Here is a 23,540-nt window from a genome sequence, read left to right as displayed (position 1 = left end):
TATTATCTTTGAGGTTCTATTTCTTAATTTGGTGCTTAGCTCCTCATACTGACTTCGCAGAACCTCTTTCCTAGTTCTACCTATGTCATTGGTACCTGCATGGACCATGACAACTGGATCCTCCCCCTCCCACTGCAAATTCCTCTCCAGCCCTGAGCAGATACCCTGAACCCTGGCACCAGACAGGCAACATAGTTGTTTAGACTCTCGCTCTTTGCTGCAGAGAACAGCATCACTTACCCTCAGTATACTATCCCCTACTACCACTACATTCATTTTTGCTCCCTCCGCTTGAACAGCTTCCTGTACCACAGTGCCGTGGCCAGCCAGCTCATCCACCTTGCAGACTTCGCTTTCATCCACACAGATTGTGAGCACCTCAAACTGTTTGACAATTGCAAAGTCCTAGGCTCCTCCCCTAATGTCTGCTCAGTCCCATTACCTGCCTCACTAACAGTCACATCCTCCTGCCCCTCACTGCTGACCAAAAAAGATGACTCTCTTCTAAGAGGTGTGACTGTCTTCTGGAACAAAGTATCCAGGTATTTCTCCCCCTCCCTTATGCTGCGCAGTCTGCATTTCAGCTTCCAGATCAATAATCCTGATCCGGAATTCCTCAAGCTGCTTACACTTCCTGAAAACGTGTTTGTCATGGATCACTTTGGCGTCCAAAAGATCCCACATCTCACAGCTGCAACATAACACCTGTCCCACCATTCTAACTTATGTAATTTAGTTAATTCAATTTAATTACTTTCTTCCTATATATGCTACAATTTACTGTGTTTATTGAATGCTAGTACCCCTGACAACTAAAGGTTATATGCTTCTTAACTACAAAGGTATGTATTTTAGGTGTTTGTTTCAATTACTTTATTTTTATTGCTTTTTTTATCTTTATTGTTTTATTTTAATTTTAAAGTTTTCAAATTTTGGTTTATTGTTTTAAAGTTTTAGTTCTTCTTATTTATAGATCTGCCTGAACTCACCTGTCCTAAGCTGGTTTCTCACACACTGTCCCTTAGACTGAGCAATTACCAGCCAATCAACTTACTAGCTTCCTGTGACGTCACAGTTGCTTTTTCTTCCCCCCCACCCCCCACCAACCCCCCCACCCCGACTGCAGCTTCCCAGCAGCTGGAACAGTTAAGCAGTGCGCTGCTCAACTCCGCACCACTCCCAGCAAGGTAGGCCTCACTCAATTCCCCGGTCTGTATTTCTAGGCGCTGCTCAGCTCCGCACCACTCCCAGCAAGGTAGGCCTCACTCAATTCCCCAGTCTGTATCTATAGGCTCTGCTCAGCTCCGCACCACTCCCAGCAAGGTAGGCCTCACTCAATTCCCCGGTCTGTATTTATAGGCGCTGCTCAACTCCGCACCACTCCCAGCAAGGTAGGCCTCACTCAATTCCCCGGTCTGTATTTATAGGCGCTGCTCAGCTCCGCACCACTCCCAGCAAGGTAGGCCTCACTCAATTCCCCAGTCTGTATCTATAGGCGCTGCTCAGCTCCGCACCACTCCCAGCAAGGTAGGCCTCACTCAATTCCCCGGTCTGTATTTATAGGCGCTGCTCAACTCCGCACCACTCCCAGCAAGGTAGGCCTCACTCAATTCCCTGGTCTGTATTTATAGGCGCTGCTCAGCTCCGCTCCCACTCCCAGCAAAGTAGGCCTCACTCAATTCCCCGGTCTGTATTTATACGCGCTCCTCAGCTCCGCTCCCACTCCCAGCAAGGTAGGCCTCACTCAACTCCCCGGTCTGTATTTATACGCGCTCCTCAGCTCTCGACTGTCTCCCACAGGTCTGCTCCGCTGCAACTCACAGCAAGGTAAGGAGTCCTGAGCAGACTTAGCCTGATAGGCAATGACTTTGGGCAGAATTTTGTAATCCATATTCAGTCGTGAGATCAATTTCCAATTTCCTCCCTCTCCCCCTTCCACTTATAGGAGGCTGATGATGCCTTTCCTTTCGGATTCTGACATGCTGATGGCTAGAAGCATACTCTCATACAGCTCCAGCAGGTCAGAGCTGATTTAGTCCCACGGAGTCAAATAGAACTCAGCCATTAAGCCATTGCTTCCGGGAATGTTATTCTTTTTGAAGGACTTGATGGCTGGAGTCAGCTCATTTAGAGTTAGTAATTTGTCCAGACTCTTTCACATACTGTCATCTAAGACCTCCGTGATAGAGGTCAGGAAGGACTGGGAGACCACGCTGTCTGTGGGCTTCATGTCATACAATTTGCCATAGAAGGATTTACTGATCCTCAATGTCAGACTGCGATGATGTTACCGAGCCATCTTTGTCCTTCAGGTTGCTGATCACAGAAACTTCTGTGTACCTTTTGAAAGAAGAAATGAGAACACACCTCATCCTGCTCTATGGAGCAGATTCTGGACCAGAAGATGGTCTTGGAGGTCTCTGAGGCAAAGGACGGGATTTTCTGTGAAATTGGCAAAGTTAAAAAGCAGGCAGGGAAAAAGAAAATTGGCGTTCGACTCACTGATGGCAATGGCACCTTTTTCTGTCATATTGTGCGCCACTTTGCTGAAAAAAATTGAGGGGCACGGGTTTCACGTCGGATTGCTGGCAAGGCAGCGTCTGGCTTGCCCGCTCTGCCATCATCTCAGGCTTTCTGCAATCTGAGCACCATAAATAAAAGGGCGCCCCTACATAGAGCTAGCACTCTCGAAGGGATCAAAAGCTAGTGGAAATCATGGCTTCCAAAGGGAGAAAGCATGCTGCCCCCAAATTCAGTGATGCCTCTCTTGAGCACCTACTGGACACAGTGGAGGCCTGCCGTGAAGTCCTCTACCCCTGCTCTGGGCGAAGAACCTCATCCAAGGTGATAAATCCAGCATGGGAGACGGTGGTCAGCGCCAACGTCCTACAAAAGAGGACAACCACCCAGTGCAGGAAGAGGATGAATTATCTCCTCTGCCAGGATAAGTCACTCATCAGTCTCATCTCACACACTCACAAACCCAACACACATCCACAGAGATCGGATGCAGTGTCAGCTCTAGGGACATCACCACACAGACACACACAGACAGACACACGCACACTCCTCCCAGACCGGTGGTGGCAGGGGGGAGGTGGAGGAGGTGGTGGAATGCCTCAGCTGAAGGCTCTAACCGACTCAGAATAGAGCCATCCAGCTGCCTAGAAAGGATGTGGACCGTTCCTGTGCCGATGGTGAAGTTGCCGGCGCTCAACCAAGTGAGGATCCTGCACCACAACATCCATCAGACAACCATACTGAGAGTGATATCTCCTGGTCCGGAGTCCCCTGCCATGCACTAATGATCTCTCCTTTCTTTTGCAAGCACATCTGGGAAGCATCTGAGGGTGTTCATGAGCCAGGCCCTCACCTCAAGCCCTGAAAACACCTCGGAAGAGGAGTCTGATGACACCCTTATTGAAGGCCCATCACAGTGCTCACTCACACCCTCTACCAGCACAGAGCTACACACCTCGGTGGACGTAGTTCCAGAGTAGCCTCAGGTTGCACTCTAGTGAGTACAATGCACTGTCTGATCCACAGCAGGCGAAGGCAGGGACATCCCTGGGTACTGGCACTCAGAGGACAACTGGAGGCCAGGAATCTGCTGAGTCCAAGTCAAATGAGGAGCCCCTGAACTCGGTTCTACCTCACTTGCTGCAGCTACAAAGACAAGCTCAGGAACATCAGGAAGGGATGTCTGTACACTCCTCAGACTTCAAGGCATGACGGAAGAATCCGTCCACCTTCAGACCGAGGTGATAGTGCCGGCATGGCAACGCATCGAGGTCAACATTGATAGGGTGGCAGCTGCCATGGAAACCTTGGTCCAGGACATCAAGTAGTTTTGAAGTCCATGTTCCTGCTGTATTCCAGCAAGGTCTGCATGAGACCAGACTCTGCACAGAGTGCGAGTGTGATGACGTCTGCCAGACGCTCCCAGTTGCTATCTTGTGCTCTCAGGAGAGTCTTTACTGCATCTCGTCATCCTCCTCATGGAATGTTGTGGCAATGAGAGCCTCATGGGCACACCTACCTTGTCTGGCCGGAACAATGACCTCATCACCTGCATCCTGGGTTTCCAGGACCTAATCACCCTCCTCCCCTTCCACTTCCTCCTCATCAGAGGAGATGTGCAGCTCATCTCCTTATCATCCAAGGCCACCTCGCTTTGCATTGCGAGGTTGTGCAGCACGCAACCAGACATGATGCTGCGTGACACCCTCTGGGAGTATACTGGAACCAGATCGGTGTATAGCCAGATCTGTCAAGGCACCAGAATCAGGGTCCCAATGGTGTGCTCCACTAAAGTCTGGGTTGCGGCATGAGCCTTGTTGTACCTTCTCTCAGCTGGAGTCTCGGGCCACTGCACGGACATCATCAGCCACAACCTCTGTGTCCCTGAGGAGCCAACCCTGCAGCCTCTGTGGACCTTGGAAGGTGCCGGGGATCTAAGGCTTGCTGAGGATGAGTCGTGGACGCTCCCTGGGTATTGTGCACAGAGCTGCAGGATTAATTTGTTATGGTCACAAACCAGCTGAACATTGAGTGAGTGGAAACCCTTATGGTTCACATACTAGACTGCTTGTTGCCACGGAGATCTTAGAGAGAGTGCAGTTGATGGCACAAATCTCAGCGAATGCCAGTGCTCTTGCTTCCTGGCTTGCCTGATCTTGGTCGAAATTGACAAAGTCGTATGCCTTAGTGGAGATGGCGTCCGTGACCTCCTGGACACATTTGTGCGTGGAGGCTTGAGAGATCCCACAAAGGTCACTCTGGTAGGAGCCACTGCTGTAGAAGTTGAGCGTGGTGATCACTGTCAATACCACTGACAGTGGATGCCTTCTGAGTCCCCAAGGTGCCAAATCCTGCAGAAGGTGACATACGAGAGTAACCAGTTCCCTTGACAATCAGTGTCTTTGGCAACATTGATTCTACCGCAGATGAGGGAGAACAAGTGCTGTCTATATACCCTGGGTCTAGTGAGGCGCCTACGAACAACGGTTCTCCGTGGGTCTTCCTCTACTTGCGGAGGGGGCCCTGCTACCCCTTTATCTTGAGGGTTGTGCTCCTCCCTATGCCGAGCCAGGCGCCTACATCACATTCTTCTCCTTCTTCTCCCCTGCCTATAAGTTATGAGGCAAACAGCGAGATCACCAGGGTCCATGTTCCTAATGGTTTCCTCACTGCAGTATGAGAGAGAGAGACGCAAGGGCAGCATGTGTCTCCTAAGGACCTCTCCTTATTAAGTCTCCGGCTCCAACTGTGCCTCAAGGCCCCTTCACACATGCTGTTGAGTCCTAGCCACCACCTGGATGGCCAGTGCTTAGTTCGCTGAATGCGAGACCAAAACCCCACCCACCTCCGCCCCACACCACAAGACTGAGTGGCGTCAGCTTCAACCACTCGGCTACATCCTGAGCTCAGGCACAGGTATTATCCTAATCATCCAGGGCTGTGTGGTTAGCTTGGACCATGTAAATCGCTGTTCAAAGCCTGAATAACTACAAAACAAGGGGTTCTGAGCACCTCCCTCAGTGATTGGTCCATGTTTCAAAAGGGGGTGCTCTAACTTGCCCAGTCGCCAATTATTCTGCAGCCCCGTGAAACTCTCATTATTTGGCAATCTGCACCCGAGGGGTTAGCAGTTCAGGAGCAATCAGTGGCACTATCAGGGATGTGTGTTGGTTGAGTGGGCATAATTGTTTCAGAAGACAGACTCCAAACATGTCAATGGAGCTGATGCTGAACGATCTCAGCTGCAGAAGAATGCTCAATCTTGAAATGCTTAATCTTGAAATGCTTTTCCACGTGCCAGGCCTCCCACTCCTCCCCCTGGCATGTGCTTGTGTACTTCTTTCAGTCTGTGCTGACCCCCACCCCCAGCACTGGAGCCCTTGCCCAGAGGTTTCCCTTGGTGCTGCCTTGCCACACTTCCTGCAACCCACACCCACTGGGGCCCTTGCCCTGGCACCGCATTGAAAGTCAGCCAGGAAGAAGCTGCTTTGGAGACTTGCTTGTGACCACCCCACCCCACCCAAATCCACAGCACTGCTTCCTTCAATTTCTATGGAGGATCTTCGCAAGCACTGTGCTGAGTTGTGTGCATTCACCTCCAAGTTCCCCTTGAAGTTAAGGTTGCCAGTTGCACACCTTTTAAAAGGTATATCATGCCATTCTGGAGGCACACTGATATGGGATTTCAGTTTGACTGGGGGTCGCGGGGGGAGAATGATTCCAGCATGTGGCCACGATAATCAAACGCAAATTTATGAAAATTACGTTTCTGACGTTCAATGGCCCACCTTTGACACGGGTGCAGGGGGAAAGAGGAGACAATCCTGGATCTACGTCGCTGGGAAACGTGACTAGGGCTTTCTCGCAAGATTTTCCGATCACACCATTGAACACACTAGCCCTGATCGGTCACGGAAAATCCTGGCCAAAGAGCGAGGCCTGCTGGCTCTTCACCTCTTAGAGATCCTCCTGGACATCAAACCCATTGATTGCAGTCACAGAACGTTCTGCATGCTTTCCCAGAGTAGGGAACATTTCCCCCTGTTCCTCTCTAGGCTTCTGAACACGTTTGAGGATGAAGAGCCTCTTTTCATTCACCTTGATTGTGTCTCTGACGCACTAGTGGAAAACAAGGAGGGATTTCATGGTTCTTCAACCTTCTGTCATACGTTTTGAGTAACTCGATGTTTTCTGGGGTCAGTAAACTCATGTTCAGCTTCCATGCTCCCCTGCAAGTGACAGTCAGCCATTAGGAGATAGTGGTCAGAGGAGAACACCAGGTGGACGTTGATGGACCTGACAGTGAATGCCTGGTATGTAAACAAGAAATCTACCCTGCAATGGACAGACCGGTCTGGCCTCAACCAGGTGCATATACGCAGTGCTCCATCTGCAGGGTTGCAAAACATGTTGTGCAGCAAGGCATCTTTTACCGTTTCCATCAGGAGATTGGAAGTGGCGTCCAATTTGCTGTCAGCCCTGCTGGATTGCCCAGCTGTATCAATTATGTAGTGTAAGTCACCGCCCAGCCGCTTACTGTTAGAGCTGGGGCGTACGTGCTAATGAACTGGAATGGAGCATTTTCATCCATCCACTACCTTCTTAACTTCAGGAGATGGTGAAGTTGCAACCCCCACCGCAGCAGAACACCCAGGACAGAAGAATGGAAATTGTTTCCTCCAGACCAAATCGATAGCACGAGACCACCATCGTGACCACTGCCTGCAGGAACAGGTCAGCTTCGGCCTTTGTAAGGTAACCCAACGTTAAAACACATCGTGTAGTAGATCTAACACTACAAACATTAATGGAAGTGATTTTTATACCTATTTTGAATTATTTTGTCACTTACACATTGTCTTTCACAGTTCCAGTGTTTGGATATGTTCATACCCATAGTTCACAAGTTGTATCAATTGTGATGGGCTGAAGAAACCACACTGGTTAGAATTGTTCCACCCATGTGACATTGGGAGCGTGTGTTTTTGCAAGGAGCGAGGTTTGGGCTTTTCTCTGTTGAAGTTTTTTCAATCCATTCTCCCTTGGAGGGCTTTGCAGCTCCCAACTTGCAGGAGCTGGAGTGCGTTGAGCGCTCCACTGTTCCCAGCTTCATGGAGCTCGGGTACACTGGCCTCTTTGCTGTCTCCACTTTGGAGCTGGAGTTTCTCCTCCTCCAGCTTCCTAGCCCCACCACACAGGTTTCAGTCTGCTTGCTGTCTTTTGTCAGATGGCCTTCCCTGCTTCCATTCTTACAGATGACGGAGCTGCATTTGGCCACCACTTAGCCAAATCTGCGACAAAACAACAAACTTTGGACTGTCCAGCTTGGACAATGTAGCCCCAGCTTCTCCCGAAGCTGGAGGGAGGGTTGGAGGATTGCTCCCTTATCATACACCTTTAGAGTCACCTTGGCCTGTTGTTTGCTGGTCCAAATCCCAAAGGAGTCCTTGATCTCTTTGCAGTTCCCAACAGTGTTGATGTACCTGGCAAGGAAGGTGAGCACATCCATGACAGGAACATATAGGTTGTAGAGATGCATGGTCACCACCGGGTCCTGTTACAATGGCAGAGTAAACAGCAGTTTTGCAGTGAGTATTCTCAGCTGTGGTAGGTATCTCCTCAAACACCTTGTGGAACTTCACGCATGCTACAATGTTCTTGAAGGTTATGCTGAAGTATCCAGCGCTGGGGAAGTGCTGCAGACAGTAGATCTCTGCAGCTTCGAATCCACAGGATTCCAAAAGGGTTAACTTAATGAAGGAAGCACAGTCAAAGGGTGTACCCCCTTCACCATCACCCTAATGCTGTTATGCACCCCCTGGTTTGGGGCTCTAGTGGTTGCAGTCATCACCTCCTTAAAGTTCGTTTGTTAGGTACCGAAGCCTCAAAGAAAAACAACGATAGTAGAGCTAAATCCTTTTCCAAAACCACCCCTCAGAAAATAAATGAGCCCCAAGAAACCTGACACACACCCAAGGAGGACCGTGATCATGGTTTCTCCCCTGCCAGGTAAGATACAAAAGAAAAGCATTTTAAAGAAACTGCTTGGAGTATTAAACCACTCAATAGCCATCTCATTATCCCTTCAATCTCTCGCAGTTTAGTAAAGTTGCTGCTTTAATACAATTGAGAAACACTAGTAAAATTACTCCTTCACTAAATTCCATTATCAATATCAAATACAGCTCATACAAAACTTCTGTGAGAGCAATTGTTCTAAAATATTTGTTAAAACAAAGCCATTAAAAGAGACAGTTTGCTCCAGCATGCAAACTATATAAGAATAGGTTTTACAAGGCTGTGTTAAAGGGTTCTTTTTTTAAATTTCAAATGGTATAATGTTTCTAAAATATCAACTGGCACAATCAGTTATAGATTGCTCAATAAAAAAAAACAATATTATGGAAAGGGAACCTTTAAGGATTCTAACTGCCACCCGAAATTCACACATTTTTCCAGAGAAACCAATCATGCACCAGACTGATGGTAAATTACCAACGAGTTATTTCAAGAGCAGTCCATAGCAGTCCAAAGCAGGCTGCATTTTTTATAAGCATTGGGAATTGGAGGGCAGCTGCATGGCATGTCCCAGGGCAACAAGATATGCAGTTCAGGCTAAGGAAAGGCTGCTTGTGGGGCAAGAGGGCTCAAACATTTGTAATGAAAATGGTCCCTCCATGCAATTAAATGGATCTCCCCAATTATAAAATAAAGAAAGACCCCAAGGACCTATACAACCAACTAGCTTCCGATCTTACTCTCACTCACCGTGTATTCAATGGTCCCTTTGGGTTTCTGGAAAGACATCCGCCGTGCATCCTTCTTCTCCTGGGGCTTTTTCTGGTCGGTATCTGAAAGCAGACAAGAATGTGTGTTAGTCACAGAGGGGCCAGAGAGTTATACAGCACATGCCATGCTTTTTTCCCCTCAGCTGCTCATGAAGCTCTTGAATCCAGCTCGACTGAGGGACAAGCTCATTTGTCACGTAGCTCACACTTTAGACTTGAATGTAGGAGGATTGATCACAAAATTCGCAGATGACACGAAAATTGGTGGGGTGGTAAATAGTGAGGAGGATAGCCTTAGATTACAGGAGGATATAGATGGGCGGGTCAGATGGGCTGATCAGTGGCAAATGGAATTTAATCCAATTAAGTGTGAGGTGATGCACTTGGGCAAGACAAACAAGGCACGGGAATACACGATGAATGGTAGGACCCTGGGAAGTACCGAGGATCAAAGGGACCTTGGTGTGCATGTCCACCTGTCCCTTAAGGTACTGGGGACAGGTAGATAAGGTGGTTAAGAAGGCACGTGGGATACTTGCCTTTATTAGCCGAGCCATAGAATATAAGAGCAGGGAGGTTATGCTGGAACTGTATAAAATGCTGGTTAGGCCACAGCTAGAATATTGCGTGCAGTTTTGGAATCCGCATTATAGGAAGAATGTGATTGCACTAGAGAGAGTGCAGAGGAGATTTACCAGGATGTTGCCTGGGCTGGAGAGTTTTAGTTATGAGAAGAGATTGGATAGATTGGAGTTATTTTCCCTGGAGCAGAGGAGATTGAGAGGGAACATGATTGAGGTGTATAAAATTATGAGGGGCATAGATAGGGTAGACAGAAAGGAACTTTTCCCCTTAGTGGAGGGATCAATAACCAGGGGGCATAGATTTAAGGTAAGGGGCAGGAGGTTTAGAGGGGATGTGAGGAAGAATGTTTTCACCCAGAGGGTGGTGGGAATCTGGAACTCTCTGCCTAGAATGGTTGTAGAGGCAGATACCTTCATAACATTTAAGAAGTATTTGGATGTGCACTTGCGATGTCATGGCATACAAGGCTATGGGCCTAGTGCTGGTAAATGGAATTAGAATAGTTAGGTACTTGTTTGACCGGCTCAGACTCGATGGACCGAAGAGCTTTTTTCTGTGCTGTAGACCTTTATGACTCTATGACTCAAAAGCAGTGTCTCTAGTTCCCGAACAATCATAAAATGACATTCCCCTTCACTTATTCAATGGGATCACAGTTCAGATCTTCAATCATAAACAAAGAAATGTATGCAAGAGCTCGATCAATGCTGAAGATGGTTTCATGCATCAGAAGGGGTTTACCCTCATTACAAACATTAAAATCATTTGAATCCATTTTCCATCTTCAAGCTGCTTTTCCGATAGGAGGCATGCATTCCAGCGTTTAACCCTTACATCAATAAACTTCAGCCTACCTGCACTAAGCATGCACTCTTCTACATTCCGGCATTTTAGATGTTTTTAATTTCTAGCCCATTTCTCCTTTCTAAGTAGATACCATATCCTGTACTGAGGTGCAGCTTTGATTTTGAAAATGGCCCTACTTTTCTTCATCATCATATAACCATACAGTCAGTTATGCATAAGGAAAAGTAAAATTCCCACAACTAGATGAATTAAACAAACAATCCAAGCTGATAACCTACCCCACTTCTGAGAGGTGATTTACATTCGTGTTTTGCAAACAAAGAAATAGTTCAACAATGTACAATATCATGGAAAGTATGTCACTTACAACAACATTGTGATGACAATGGCACATGGCATCTGTAACTAATAGAGTGCCATAGGGATCAATGCTGGGGCCACAATTATTTACAATATGTATTAATGATATGGATGAGGGAAATGAATGCACTATCACCAAGTTTGCGGATGACACAAAAATAGGTGGGAAGGCAAGTGGTGAGGATGACACAGAGTCCACAGAGGGATATAGGCAGCTTAAGGGAGTGGTCAAAAACTTGGCAGATGGAATATAGTGTTGGCAAATGTGAGGTTATGCACTTTGGCAGGAATAGGGCAGCTGAATATTATTTAAATGGAGAAAGACTGAAGAAAGCTGCAGCACAGAGGTATTTGGGGGTCCTCGTGCATGAATTACAAAAAGCTAGCACACAAGTTCAGCAGGTAATAGGGAAGGCAAATGGAATGTTGGCCTTTATTTCAAAGGGAATGGAGTATAAAAATAGGGAAGTCTTGCTAAAACTATACTAGTTAGACCACGCCTAGAATACTGTGAACAATTTTGGTCCTCTTATCTAAGTAAAGATGTACTGACATTGGAGGCAGTCCAGAGAAGGTTCACTAGGTTGATCCCGGTATGGAGAGATTTTCTTATGAGGAAAGATTGAGTAGGTTGGGCCTGTACTCATTGGAGTTAAGAAGAATGAGAGGCGACCTGTTGAAACATGTAAGATTCTTAAGGGGCTTGACAGGGTAGATGCTGAGAGATTGTTTCCCCTTTTGGGAGAGTATAGGATCAAAGGGTATAATCTCAGAGTAAGAGGTCGCACATTTAAGACAGAGATGAGGAGGAATTTCTTCTCTCAGAGGGTAGTGAATCTGTGGAATTCTTTATTGCAGAGGGCTGTAGAGGTTGGGTCATTAAGTATATTCAAGTCTGAGATAAACAGATTTTTAATCAGTAAGGGAATCAAACGTTATGGGGAAAAGGCAAGAAAGTGGAGTTGAGGATCATCAGATTAGCCATGATCTCACTGAATGGTGGAGCAGACATGATGGGCTGAATAGCCTACTTCTGCACCCACATTTTATGGTCTTATGCCTCATCTCCATAACAGGCAAGTCATATCCGGCAAACCTAGACGACTTTTTTGAGCATTCACAACACCGGGAGTGAAGACATTCCTTGTCATTTCAGTCTTAAATGGCTGAGTCCTTCTTTCGAGAACGCGTCCCCTAGTCTAGACTCTCCAGTGAGGGGGAAATCCTCTCCACGTCTACTCTCATAGAGTCATAGTTATAGAGTCATTGGGATCTACAGCACAGAAAAAGGCCATTGGGCCCACCGAGTCTGCGCCGGTCAAACAAGTACCGAACTATTCTAATCCCATTTTCTAGCACTACGCCCATAGTCTTGTATGCCATGGCATTGCAACTGCACATGCAAATATTACTTAAATGTTATGAGGGTTTTTGCCTCTACCACCCTTCCAGGCAGTGAGTTCCAGATTCCCACCACCCTCTGGGTGAAAACATTATTCCTCACATCCCCTCTAAACCTCCTGCCCCTAACCTTAAATCTATGCCCCCTGGTTATTGATCCCACCACCAAGGGGAAAGTTCCTTCCTGTCTACCCTATCTATGCCCCTCATAATTTTATACACCTCAATCATGTCCCCCCCCGCCTCAATCTCCTCTGCTCAAGGGAAAATAACTCCAATCTATCCAATCTCTCCTCATAACTAAAATTCTCCAGCCCAGGCAACATCCTGGTAAATCTCCTCTGCACTCTCTCTAGTGCAATCACATTCTTCCTACAATGCGGATTCCAAAACTGCACGCAATACTCCAGCTGTGGCCTAACCAGCGTTTTATACAGTTCCAGCATAACCTCCCTGCTCTTATATTCTATGGCTCAGCTAATAAAGGCAAGTATCCCATATGCCTTCTTAGCCACCTTATCTAACTGTCCCGCTACCCTAAGGGACCGGTGGACATGCACACCAAGGTCCCTCTGATCCTCGGTACTTTTTCCTCACATCCCCCAGAAACCTCCTGCCCCTCACCTTGAACTTGAGTCCCTTCGTGACTGACCCTTCAACTAAGGGGAACAGCTGCTCCCTGTCCACCCTGTCCATGCCCCTCATAATCTTGTACACCTCGATCTGGTCGCCCCTCAGTCTTCTCTGCTCCAACGAAAACAACCCAAGTCCATCCAATCGCGCTTTATATCTTAAATGTTTCATCCCAAGCAACATCCTGGTGAATCTCCTCTGCACCCCCTCCAGTGCAATCACATCCTTCCTATAATGTGGCGACCAGAACTGCACACTGTACTCCAGCCGTTGCCTCACCAAAGTTCTATACAACTCCAACATGACCTGCCTACTTTTGTAATCTATGCCTTGATTGATTGAAGTGTCCCATATGCCTTTTTCACCACCCCACTAACATGCCCCTCCGCCTTCAGAGATCTGTGGACACACACGCCAAGGTCCCTTTGTTCCTCAGAACTTCCTAGTGTCATGCTGTTCATTGAATACATCCTTGTCAAATTACTCCTTCCAAAGTGTATCACCTCACACTTTTCAGGGTTAAATTCATCTGCCACTTATCTGCCCATTTGACCATCCCGTCTATATCTTCCTGTATCCCAAAGCACTCAACCTCACTGTTAACCGCCCAGCCAATCTTTGTATCATCCGCAAACTTACTAATCCTAACCCCCCACATAGTCACCTATATCGTTTATAGAAATGATGAATAATAGGGACCATTTCTTTGTCTCTAACAAGCTTAAATTGTACCATGTTGTGGTCGTTATCACTAAAATGCTCCCCCTACGACCACCTCAGCCACCTGTCCGGCTTCATTCCCCAGAATTAGGTCCAGCACTGCGCCGTCCCTTGTTGGATCCTCTACATATTAATCTAAAAAGTTCTCCTGTACACATTTCAAGAAATCCACTCCATCCAAGCCCTTAACACTACGTCTATCCCAATTAATGTTGGGAAAGTTGAAATCACCTAATATAATATCCTATTGTTATTGTTTTTACACACCTCTGCAAATTGTGCACATATTTGCTCAATTTCTTGCTGACTATCTGGGGGTCTATAATAAGCACCTAACAATGTGGCTGCCCCTTTTTTATTCCCAAGCTCTACCCACAAAGCTGCATTCAACGCCCCCTCCAAGATATTATCTCTCCTCACTGCAGTAACTGACTCTAACTAATAATGCAATGCCTCTTCTTTTACCCCATCCCCGTCTCGCCTGACGGTTCTATATCCCAGAATGTTGAGCTGCCAATCCTGCCCCTCCCTCAACCATGTCTCTGTGATGACTACAATTCCACGTGTCAATCCTCACCCTTAACTCATCCATTTTACCTGTAATACTCCTGGCATTGAAGTAGAGGCCATCCAGCCTTGCCTTACTCCCTTGAAACTTAATGCAGCTGTACTCCCTCTGACTTGATTGTTTTACTGTATTATGATGTGTCCCTATTCTGCTAATATTCTGTGTCTCCTCCCCCTGCCGAATTAGCTTGAACTCCTCCCAACAGCACTAGCAAACCCGCCCGCAAGGATGTTAGTCCCGCTCTGGTTCAGATGTAGACCATCCAGCTTGTACAGGCCCCACCTTCCCCAGAAAGAGTCCCAGTGATCCAGGAATCTAAAATCCTCCCTCCATCACTAACTCAAGCCATGTATTCATCTGCACTATTCTCCTATTTCTGTGCTCGCTAGCATGTGGCACTGGGAGTAATCCAGAGAATACAACCCGAGAGGTCTTGCTTTTCAGTGTACTGCCTAACTCCCTGAATTCTTGATGCAAGACCTCATCCCTCTTTCTACCTATGTTATTGGTACCAACATGTACCATGACCTCTGCCTTATCACCCTCCCCCTTCAGGATGCCCAGCAACCGTTCAATGACATCCCAGAAGCAACACACCATCCTGGAGTCACTTTGACGGCCACAGTAGCGCCTATCTGTTCCCCTGACTATAGAATCCCCTATTGCTCTTCTTCACTTTCTCCCCTCCTGTACAGACAGGCTGCTTGTGGTGCCAGAAGCTTGGCTCTATCTGCACTCCCTGGAGGAACCAACGCCAAAATGGAATACCGATTTGTGAGCGGGACCCCAGGGGACTCCTGAACTACCCACCTGTTTCTCTTGGACTGTCTGGTGGTCACCCATTCGCTTCCTTCAAGTCCCTTCAGCTGCGACGTGATCACCTCTCTAAAAGTGTTATCCACGATGCTCTCAGACTCGCGGATGCTCCACAGTGTCCCCAGCTGCTGTTCCAGCTCTTAAACCAGAGCTTCCAGGAGCTGCAGCTGGACACACTTCCTGCACACATGCTGGTCCTGGGCACTGGAAATGTTCCCGGCTTCCCACATGGAGCATGAGGAGCACACGGTGGCTTTGAGCTCTCCTGCCATGACTTATCCCTTTAAATTGAACCTTTCAAATCAATTACTCTAGGGCCCTTCTTTCCTGACCCTCATTACTACAGAATATACAAACTATAAACCACAAAAAGACCTTAAACTATAAGCGATTAAAGTAGTAAATACTTACCCGACCTTACCCACTACTTACAAGTCATTTCTCTCCCTTGTAGCCTCCACTGCTGCAGCAGGGCAAGACCACTCTCTGAGGATTTAAGAAGTTGGATAGCAAAGAAAAAATGCAAAGAGCACCTCTTGCCATCTGCACCCAATTCCCACTGTGCACCAAATTGCCAATACCCACACTCACGCTGGCTGTGTCTCACTCAGGATGAGGTCTCTCCCCTGCTCATGTGCAAGCTCACTGACCAGCCCGTCAATATCCTCCTGTAATCTAGGGCTATCCTCCTCACTATTTACCACCCCAACAATGTTCGTGTTATCCGCGAACTTACTGATCAACCCTCCTACATTCAAGTCTAAATCATTTATATATACCACAAACAGCAAGGGACCCAACACCGATCCCTGTGGAACCCCACTGGACACAGGTATCCAGTCACAAAAACACCCCTCGACCATCACCCTCTGCTTTCTGCCACTCAGCCAATTCTGAATCCAATTTGCCAAATTGCCTTGGATCCCATGGGCTCTTACCTTCATATTCAGACTCCCATGCGGGACCTTATCAAAAGCCTTGCTGAAGTCCAAGTAGAATACATTAAATACATCCACACACCTGGTCACCTCTTCGAAAAATTCAAATTGGTCAGACATGGCCTCCCCCTAATGAAACCATGCTGACCGTCCTTGATTAATCCCTACCTCTCAAGTGTAGATTAATTCTGTCTCTCAGAGTTGCTTCCAATAGTTTCCCCACTACTGAGGTGAGACTGGCCTGTAGTTCCCTGGTTTATCCCTTCCTCCCTTCTTGAATAACGGTACCACATTGGCTGTCCTCCAGTCCTCTGGCACCTCTCCTGTGGCCAGAGAAGTATTGAAAATTATTGCAAGCGCCCCTGCTATCTCCTCCCTTGCCTCACTCAACAGCCTGGGATACATTTCATCCGGGCCTGGAGATTTATCTACTTTTAAGCCTGCCAGAACACTTAGAACCTCCTCCCTTTCTGTGCTAATTTCTTTAATTATATCACAGTCCTTCTGCCTGATTTCCATACCCACGTCGTCACTCTCACTTGTGAACAACGACACAAAGTATTCATTTAGAACCGTCCCTATGTCTTCCGGCTCCACACAAAAATTACCACTATGGTCCTTAATGGGCCCTACTCTTTTCCTAGTTATCTTCTTACTCTTAATGTACTTGTAAAATAATTTTGGATTTTCCTTTATTTTACCTGCCAATGTTTTTTCATGCCCCCTTTTTGCTCTCCTAATTTCTTTTTTAAGTTCCCCCCTACACATGCTATACTCCTCTCGGGCTTCCACTGTTTTGAGCCCTCGGTATCTGCCAAAAGCCTCCCTTTTTCTCTTTATCCAATCCTGTATATCCCTCAACATCCAGGGTTCCCTGGATTTGTTGGCCCCACCCTTTGCCTTTACTGGAACATGTTGGCCCTGTACTCTCCCTATTTCCTTCTTGAATGAGTCCCAATGCTCTGATGCAGATTTACATAAAAGTAGCTGCTCCCAGTCCACTCTGGCCAAATCATATCTGATCTTATTAAAATCGGCTGTCCCCCAATTTAGAACTCTGATTTCTGACCCATCCTTGTCCTTTTCCATAACAACCTTGAATCTAACAAAGTTATGATCACTATCTGCAAAATGCTCCCCCATTGCCCAGTTTCATTCCCTAAAATTAAGTCCAGGACCACCCCCTCTCTTGTAGGGCCTTCTACATACTGGCTTAAAAAGCTCTCCTGGATGCATTTTAAGAATTCCGCTCCCTCTAAACCTATCACACTATGACCAACCCAGTTAATGTTGGGGAAGTTGAAATCCCCCACTATTACTATCCTATTATTTTTACACTTCTCTGAAATTTGCCGACATATCTGCTCTTTCATTTCTTTCTGACTGTTTGGAGGCCTACACTCCCAGCAATCTGATAACGTGATTTTGTTTTCCAGTTCTACCCATATGGCTTCATTTGAGGAGCCTTCTAAGATGTCATCTCTCCTTACTGCTGTAATTGATTCCTTGATCAATATTGCGATACTCCCTCCTCTTTTACCTTCTTCCCTGTCTCACCTGAAGACCCTATATCCTGGAATATTGAGCTGCCAATCCTGCCCCTCTCTCAACCATGTCTCTGTGACAGCAATGACATCATACTTCCATGTGTTAATTTGTGCCCTCAACTCATCTGCCTTATTTGTCAGACTCCTTGCATTAAAATAAATACCGTCCAACCTTGCCAAACTCCCTTGTGCCTTAACTGGCCTATAATTTCTATGTCTTCCAGACTCACTTGCTCTCTCTTCTAATTTTGGCTCTGCATCTCCCCCTGCTGAACCTCCTCTCAGGATCCCATCCCCCTGCCAAGTTAGTTTAAACCCTCCTCAAAAGCAGTAGCAAACCTCCCCGTAAGGATGTTGGTCTCATTCCGGTTCAGGTGCAACCCGTCCGCCTTGTACAGGTCCCACCACCACGAGAAGCAGTCCCAATGTCCCAGAAATCTAAAGGCCTCCCTCCTGCACCATCTCTCCAGCCACGCATTCTTCTGGACTAACCTCCTATTTCTAAACTCACTAGCACGTGGCACTGGAACTAATCCAGAGATTAGTACCTTTGAGGTCCTGGTTTTTTAATCAGTTTCCTTGCTCCCTAAATTCTGTTTGCAGGACCTCATCCCTCTTTCTACCTATGTCATTGGTACCAATATGTATCATGATCTCTGTCTGTTTGCCCTCCCCCTTTAGAATGCCCTGCAGCCGTTCAGTGATATCCTTGACCCTGGCACCAGGGAGGCAACATACCATCCTGGAGCCACGTCTATGGCCAGAGAAACGCCTGCCTGTTCCCCTTACTATCGAGCCTCCTACCACTATTGCTCTTCCCCTCTTTTTCCTCCCTGTGCAGCTGAGCCACTCACAGTGCCATGAGCGTGGCTGCACTCCCCAGAGGAACCGTCACTCTCACCGTTTTCCAACACAGAGAAACGGTTCTCGAGCGAGATGCACCCTGGGGATTTCCTGACTACCTGCCTGACTCCTTTCTTCTGACTGATGGTCACCCATTCTCTCTCTGTCTGCACTTCTGTAAGCTGTGGAGTGACCACGTCTAAAAATGTGCTATCCATGAAACTCTCAGCCTCGCGGATGCGCCTCTGTGCCTCCAGCTGCTGCTCAAGCTCCAAAACCCAAAGCTCAAGTAGCTGCAGCTGGTGGCACTTCTCACACATGTGGTCAGTCAGAGTGCAAGGAGCATCTAGGACTTCCCACATGTTGCAGGTGGTACATAACACAGGACTGAGCTGTCCTGCCATGCCTCTAGTTGAAAAAATCCCTTACTTCAAGTTAAATACAGGAAAAAAAAACGTTGAATTATTTATTTACTTTAAATACAAACCAGAACCCTTACTTTTCCTCAGCTCAATCTATCTTAAACCGGAGAAAAACACTTACCCACTACTCACCAATCAGCTCTGTCAAGCCATGGCAGAATCTTATACATTTCAATGAGATTACCTCACATCATTCTAAACTCCAGAGGGTATATACTTATTCTACTCAATCTCTCCTCATTGGTTAACACAATCTCTCCCCACAATCAGGGCAGTGACAGTTTGTTGCACCCCCTCTGAGGAAAGAGAATGTCCTTCTTTAGGCACAGAGAGCAAAACTATATGCCGTATTCCAGGTGTGGTCTCACGAAAGCAGCAATACTTCCTTACACTTATACCCCAGCCACCTTTAATAAAGAGCAAGATAGCATTTGCCTTCATAACTGCTTGCTGTACCTACATGTGCTTTGTGTACCTACTTTGCTGTACCTACCTCTGTGCTTTGTGTACAAGGACAGCAAAATTCCTCTGAGCACCTTTAACCCAGAAGCAATAAGAAAATTTTGTGATTTTTAAAAATGTATAACTCTATAATTGTTTTTAAAATGTTGGAAAAGAATGTTTAAGAGTTTGTATAAGTTGTAAAGGGATCAATTGAAATTTTTGCATGGTAATATAGAATTTGAATACTGTTGAAGAGGGACATGTTGCCAAAGTTTTTTTGTCTTAAACTCAGGAGTAAAGTGCACTCTGATTGGTTGGCAGTTTGACTCTAGATTGGCCGAGCGCTGCCATGAGAAAGCAATGGGGAACTATAGGCTCCCCAAGCTCTTGTGCCTTTTTTTTTGAATTACCCAAGGCTTGAACATATTCCTTTGTTTGCAGAGAACAGGTCCAAAAGACCATAAGACGTAGGAGCAGAAGTAGGCTATTCGGCCCATTGAGTCTGCTCCATCATTCAATGAGATCATGGCTAATCTGATAATCCTCAACTCCACTTTCCTGTCTTTTCCCTCTTACCCTCAATTAAAGATCTGTTTATCTCAGCCTTGAATATACTTAACGACGCAGCCTCTACAGCCCTCTGCTGTAAAGAATTCCACAGATTCACTACCCTCTGAGAGAAGAAATTCCTCCTCATCTCTGTCTTAAATGGACAACTCCTTACTCTGAGATTCTGCCCTCTGGTCCTAGATTCTCCCAAAAGGGGAAACAACCCTCTCAGCATCTACCCTGAATAGCCCCTAAGAATCTTATATGTTTCAATAAGGTCGCCTCTCATTCTTCTAAACTCCAATGAGTACAGGCCCAATCAACTCAACCTCTCCTCATAAGAAAATCCCTCCATCCCTGGGATCAACCTAGTGAACCTTCTCTGGACTGGCTCCAATGCCAGCATATCTTTCCTTAGATAAGGGGACCAAAACTGTTCACAGTATTCTAGGTGTGGTGTAACTAGGGTCTTGTATAGTTTTAGCAAGACTTCCCTATTTTTATACTCCATTCCCTTTGAAATAAATGCCTTCCCTATTACTTGAACTTGTATGCTAGCTTTTTGGGATTCATGCACGAGGGCCCCCAAATCCCTCTGTGCTGCAGCTTTCTTCAGTCTTTCTCCATTTAAATAATATTCAGCTCCTCTATTCTTCCTGCCAAACTGCATAACCTCACACTTTCCCACATTATATTCCATCTGCTATGTTTTTGCCCACTCACTTAACCTGTCTATATCCCTCTGTAGACTCTTTAGTCATCCTCACCACTTGCCTTCCCACCTATTTTTGTGTCATCCGCAAACTTGGTGATAGTACATTCACTTCCCTCATCCTTCCATATGAATGTATGTCATTTCTAGCAAACATAAATGAGCCATGTTACAAGTGCGACTGATTATCTTAAATTGGTTATTAGTGTAGCTATTAGTCTACTCAAGATTGTTCAGCAAGTGCTGCCCAACTGCAAAACCACATCTTCCTGAAGATATTTTGGTTTGGGTTTTGCAAGCGCGGGCTGGTTGAGTACGGTCTGTACTCTGCCTATTACGAACAACTGAAGGAACATGCTTTTTGATTTAATGAGCCAATCGCTGGGACATACAACCTAGCTGACATCACACCAGCACTGAAATTCATAAACAAACGTTGCTCAATTGTCTGGTTGGCAAAATGGCTTTTTAACTCAATGGCAGCATTCTGTTAATGAAAAACACCACTTGTGTAACCACTGCATAGCAGCAGTGTGAAACAGTTTGCTTAACCTGTTGTTCACATTGAGATAGTTCACCTTTTCAGAGTAATTTGGAATTGGCAAAAAGCCTCTTTCCAGCAATATTCAATTTGCAATATTCAATTTGCAATTTTCTTGGATAAGAAGAAATACTGGTCCATGTGACTAGGCAACCCGTGACCAAGTAGCTGTACCAACTGGAAAAATGTTAAGATGTGGAAACTGTGTGGCCAGACACAAAGAAGAGCTGAAAACAGGAGAGTTGGAGGGCGAAGGGATCAGCACATATATGCAGACACTAAGAAGGAGGAAAGAGATAGAAAGAGGAATACAAAATACATGTTAGGAGAAGCCAGCAAAGCTTTCAATCAGAAGCTCAGTTTCTGGTTTGGTAGTAAGAAGAAAAATGGAATTCCAGAGGTTCTTGGGGGAGCGATTTACAAGCAAGCCAAAAGGGAAGGAATCCTAAAGATGGTGAAAATGGTTCAGGCAGGTGAAAGAGTTGAGGGTTTGTATCACAGGACCTGATTATGAACTGGGTATCATTGGCTGGTCAGTTGAAAAGGAACTCTGGAAAGCTACGGAATCTCAGAATTGTTACAGTGCCATTTGGCCCCATGTGTCTGCACCAACTCTCCAAATGAGCAACTTACGTAGTACCATTCCCTCGCCTTCTCCCTACAGCCCTGCACGTTCTCTCTTCTCAGATAACACTCTCAGGCAGTGCATTCGAGGCCTTAACCACTGTGAAAAAGTCTTTGCTCATGTCACCTTTGCTTTGTCATATATGGAGTACACTGCCCACAACCCAGTTGTGTGCCAAAAATGGAATCCCCTTTTGTTAATACATGCAACACAGTATCATCCACTGGCTCTTTCATGCAATTGGAATGCAATCCACAGCCTCTTCCACTCCTGGGAAGCCTTCCTCACTGTAGAAGCCAAAAGTTCCCTCATATTACCAGATTGCATTCACCGAAAATTATATGATCTCTCCTGCACAAAAAAGAATGCGTACATCAGCTGCTTTACGTATCACTGACACTGAACAAACAAGATTCTGAAACAGATAGGACCCTCAGATTCCTATAAATAGATTGACTTTTTTAGCCAATAATCATCCCTTGCCACAGAAAAACTTTCCAGCTTCTCTTATCTCCACCTACTTTCTAGCATTGACCACACTCTCCCAGCGTGCAATATTTCCCACGTCTACTCCCGGCTTAGCAAACTTATTCAATTGATCAAAATGTACTCCATGAGTTTTGTAGGATACGAGAATCTGAACCAGACTATACCATCAGGACTAACGTGACCTGAGTGACAGAAGGTTTGTAGTTGTGTGCCTTGTCGATGTTAACCATATCCAAGACCTCGGGTGGAATACAGCTCTGTAAACAGCTAATTTATGTTGGCTCTGTTGCAGGGAAATTGACAAATACCTTGGAGACAGTTTTCGATTGTCTATTCAAGCAAGCGCAGGGAGAGCCTGTCTTAGTCAATCAAATCTGAGTCAGGACTCTGCCCTCCAAGCTGTTACATTGTCTTTTATACATTTAGTCCTTGTTCCTTTTGTGGCTGAATATGTGTTCTTGTTCACATAGATTGTGAGCCGATCACAATAGGTGCAAAAAGTGTTTCCAATCGCTGGGTTCACACCTGCTTCGGGCTAGTTTTTGCTGTGTCCTTTGCCTAGACTAACATATGTCAAGAATCCCAGCAACCTTTGGTTTACAAGCTATTTCCTGATTCATGGCTAAAACTACTACTGTTGTCATAGTATGCTCCTGCTCTCCTAGGTTACCTTCGTTAATAAATGACAAACACCTTGTACACTCTAACAGTTCTGATCCATGTTAAAATAAATTACATAAAATGAAATCTTGTTGCCAACTTGTTCATTTGGAGGTGATTTGATAAATTTGGTTATTTTGGTTTATGGTTTCCTTGGCAAGCCTAACAACCTACATTTAATAGTTTCTCACCTTTTAAAAAATACTTAGGGCCACTGTTCTGAAAGTGAATATTATAGACGCCCAAAACATAGTAAATGCAGAGTAAATTTGCTGATGATACCAAACTTGCAGTTCTGGCAAACAGCGAGGATGACGCCAATCAAATGCTATAGGATGTAGGGAATTTAATACAGAGAAGTGTGAGGTGATGCATTTTGGGATTTTACAGACTTGATGGTACAGTTCCTGAAGTGTGCAGTGGGACCTGGCAGCTCATGTGCATATTTCTTTGAAGGTGACAGGACTTATTGAGAGAGCCATTTATGAAAACAAATGAGGTCCCGGGCTTCATAAATGGAGGTATTGAGTACAAAAACAGGGAGGGTGTGCTGAATTTTTATAAAGCTCTGT

General features: G+C 46.0%; 1 protein-coding gene across 2 annotated transcripts in view; it reads right to left on the bottom strand.

Moving 5' to 3' along the window:
• Window positions 1-23,540, bottom strand: part of oxr1a (oxidation resistance 1a) — a 761,068-nt gene that overhangs the window by 326,112 nt on the left and 411,416 nt on the right. For both annotated transcript variants that reach the window (XM_078540076.1, XM_078540077.1), the window contains one exon: window positions 9,289-9,371. In XM_078540076.1, the coding sequence (XP_078396202.1) occupies window positions 9,289-9,371 (83 nt within the window). The remainder of the gene's footprint in view (window positions 1-9,288; window positions 9,372-23,540) is intronic.

Source organism: Cetorhinus maximus, chromosome 4 (assembly GCF_964194155.1).
Source record: "Cetorhinus maximus chromosome 4, sCetMax3.hap1.1, whole genome shotgun sequence".
Classification (NCBI taxonomy): Eukaryota; Metazoa; Chordata; class Chondrichthyes; order Lamniformes; family Cetorhinidae; genus Cetorhinus; species Cetorhinus maximus.
Note: the sequence above shows the minus strand (reverse complement) of the source record. Positions and strands in the feature narration are given on the sequence as shown.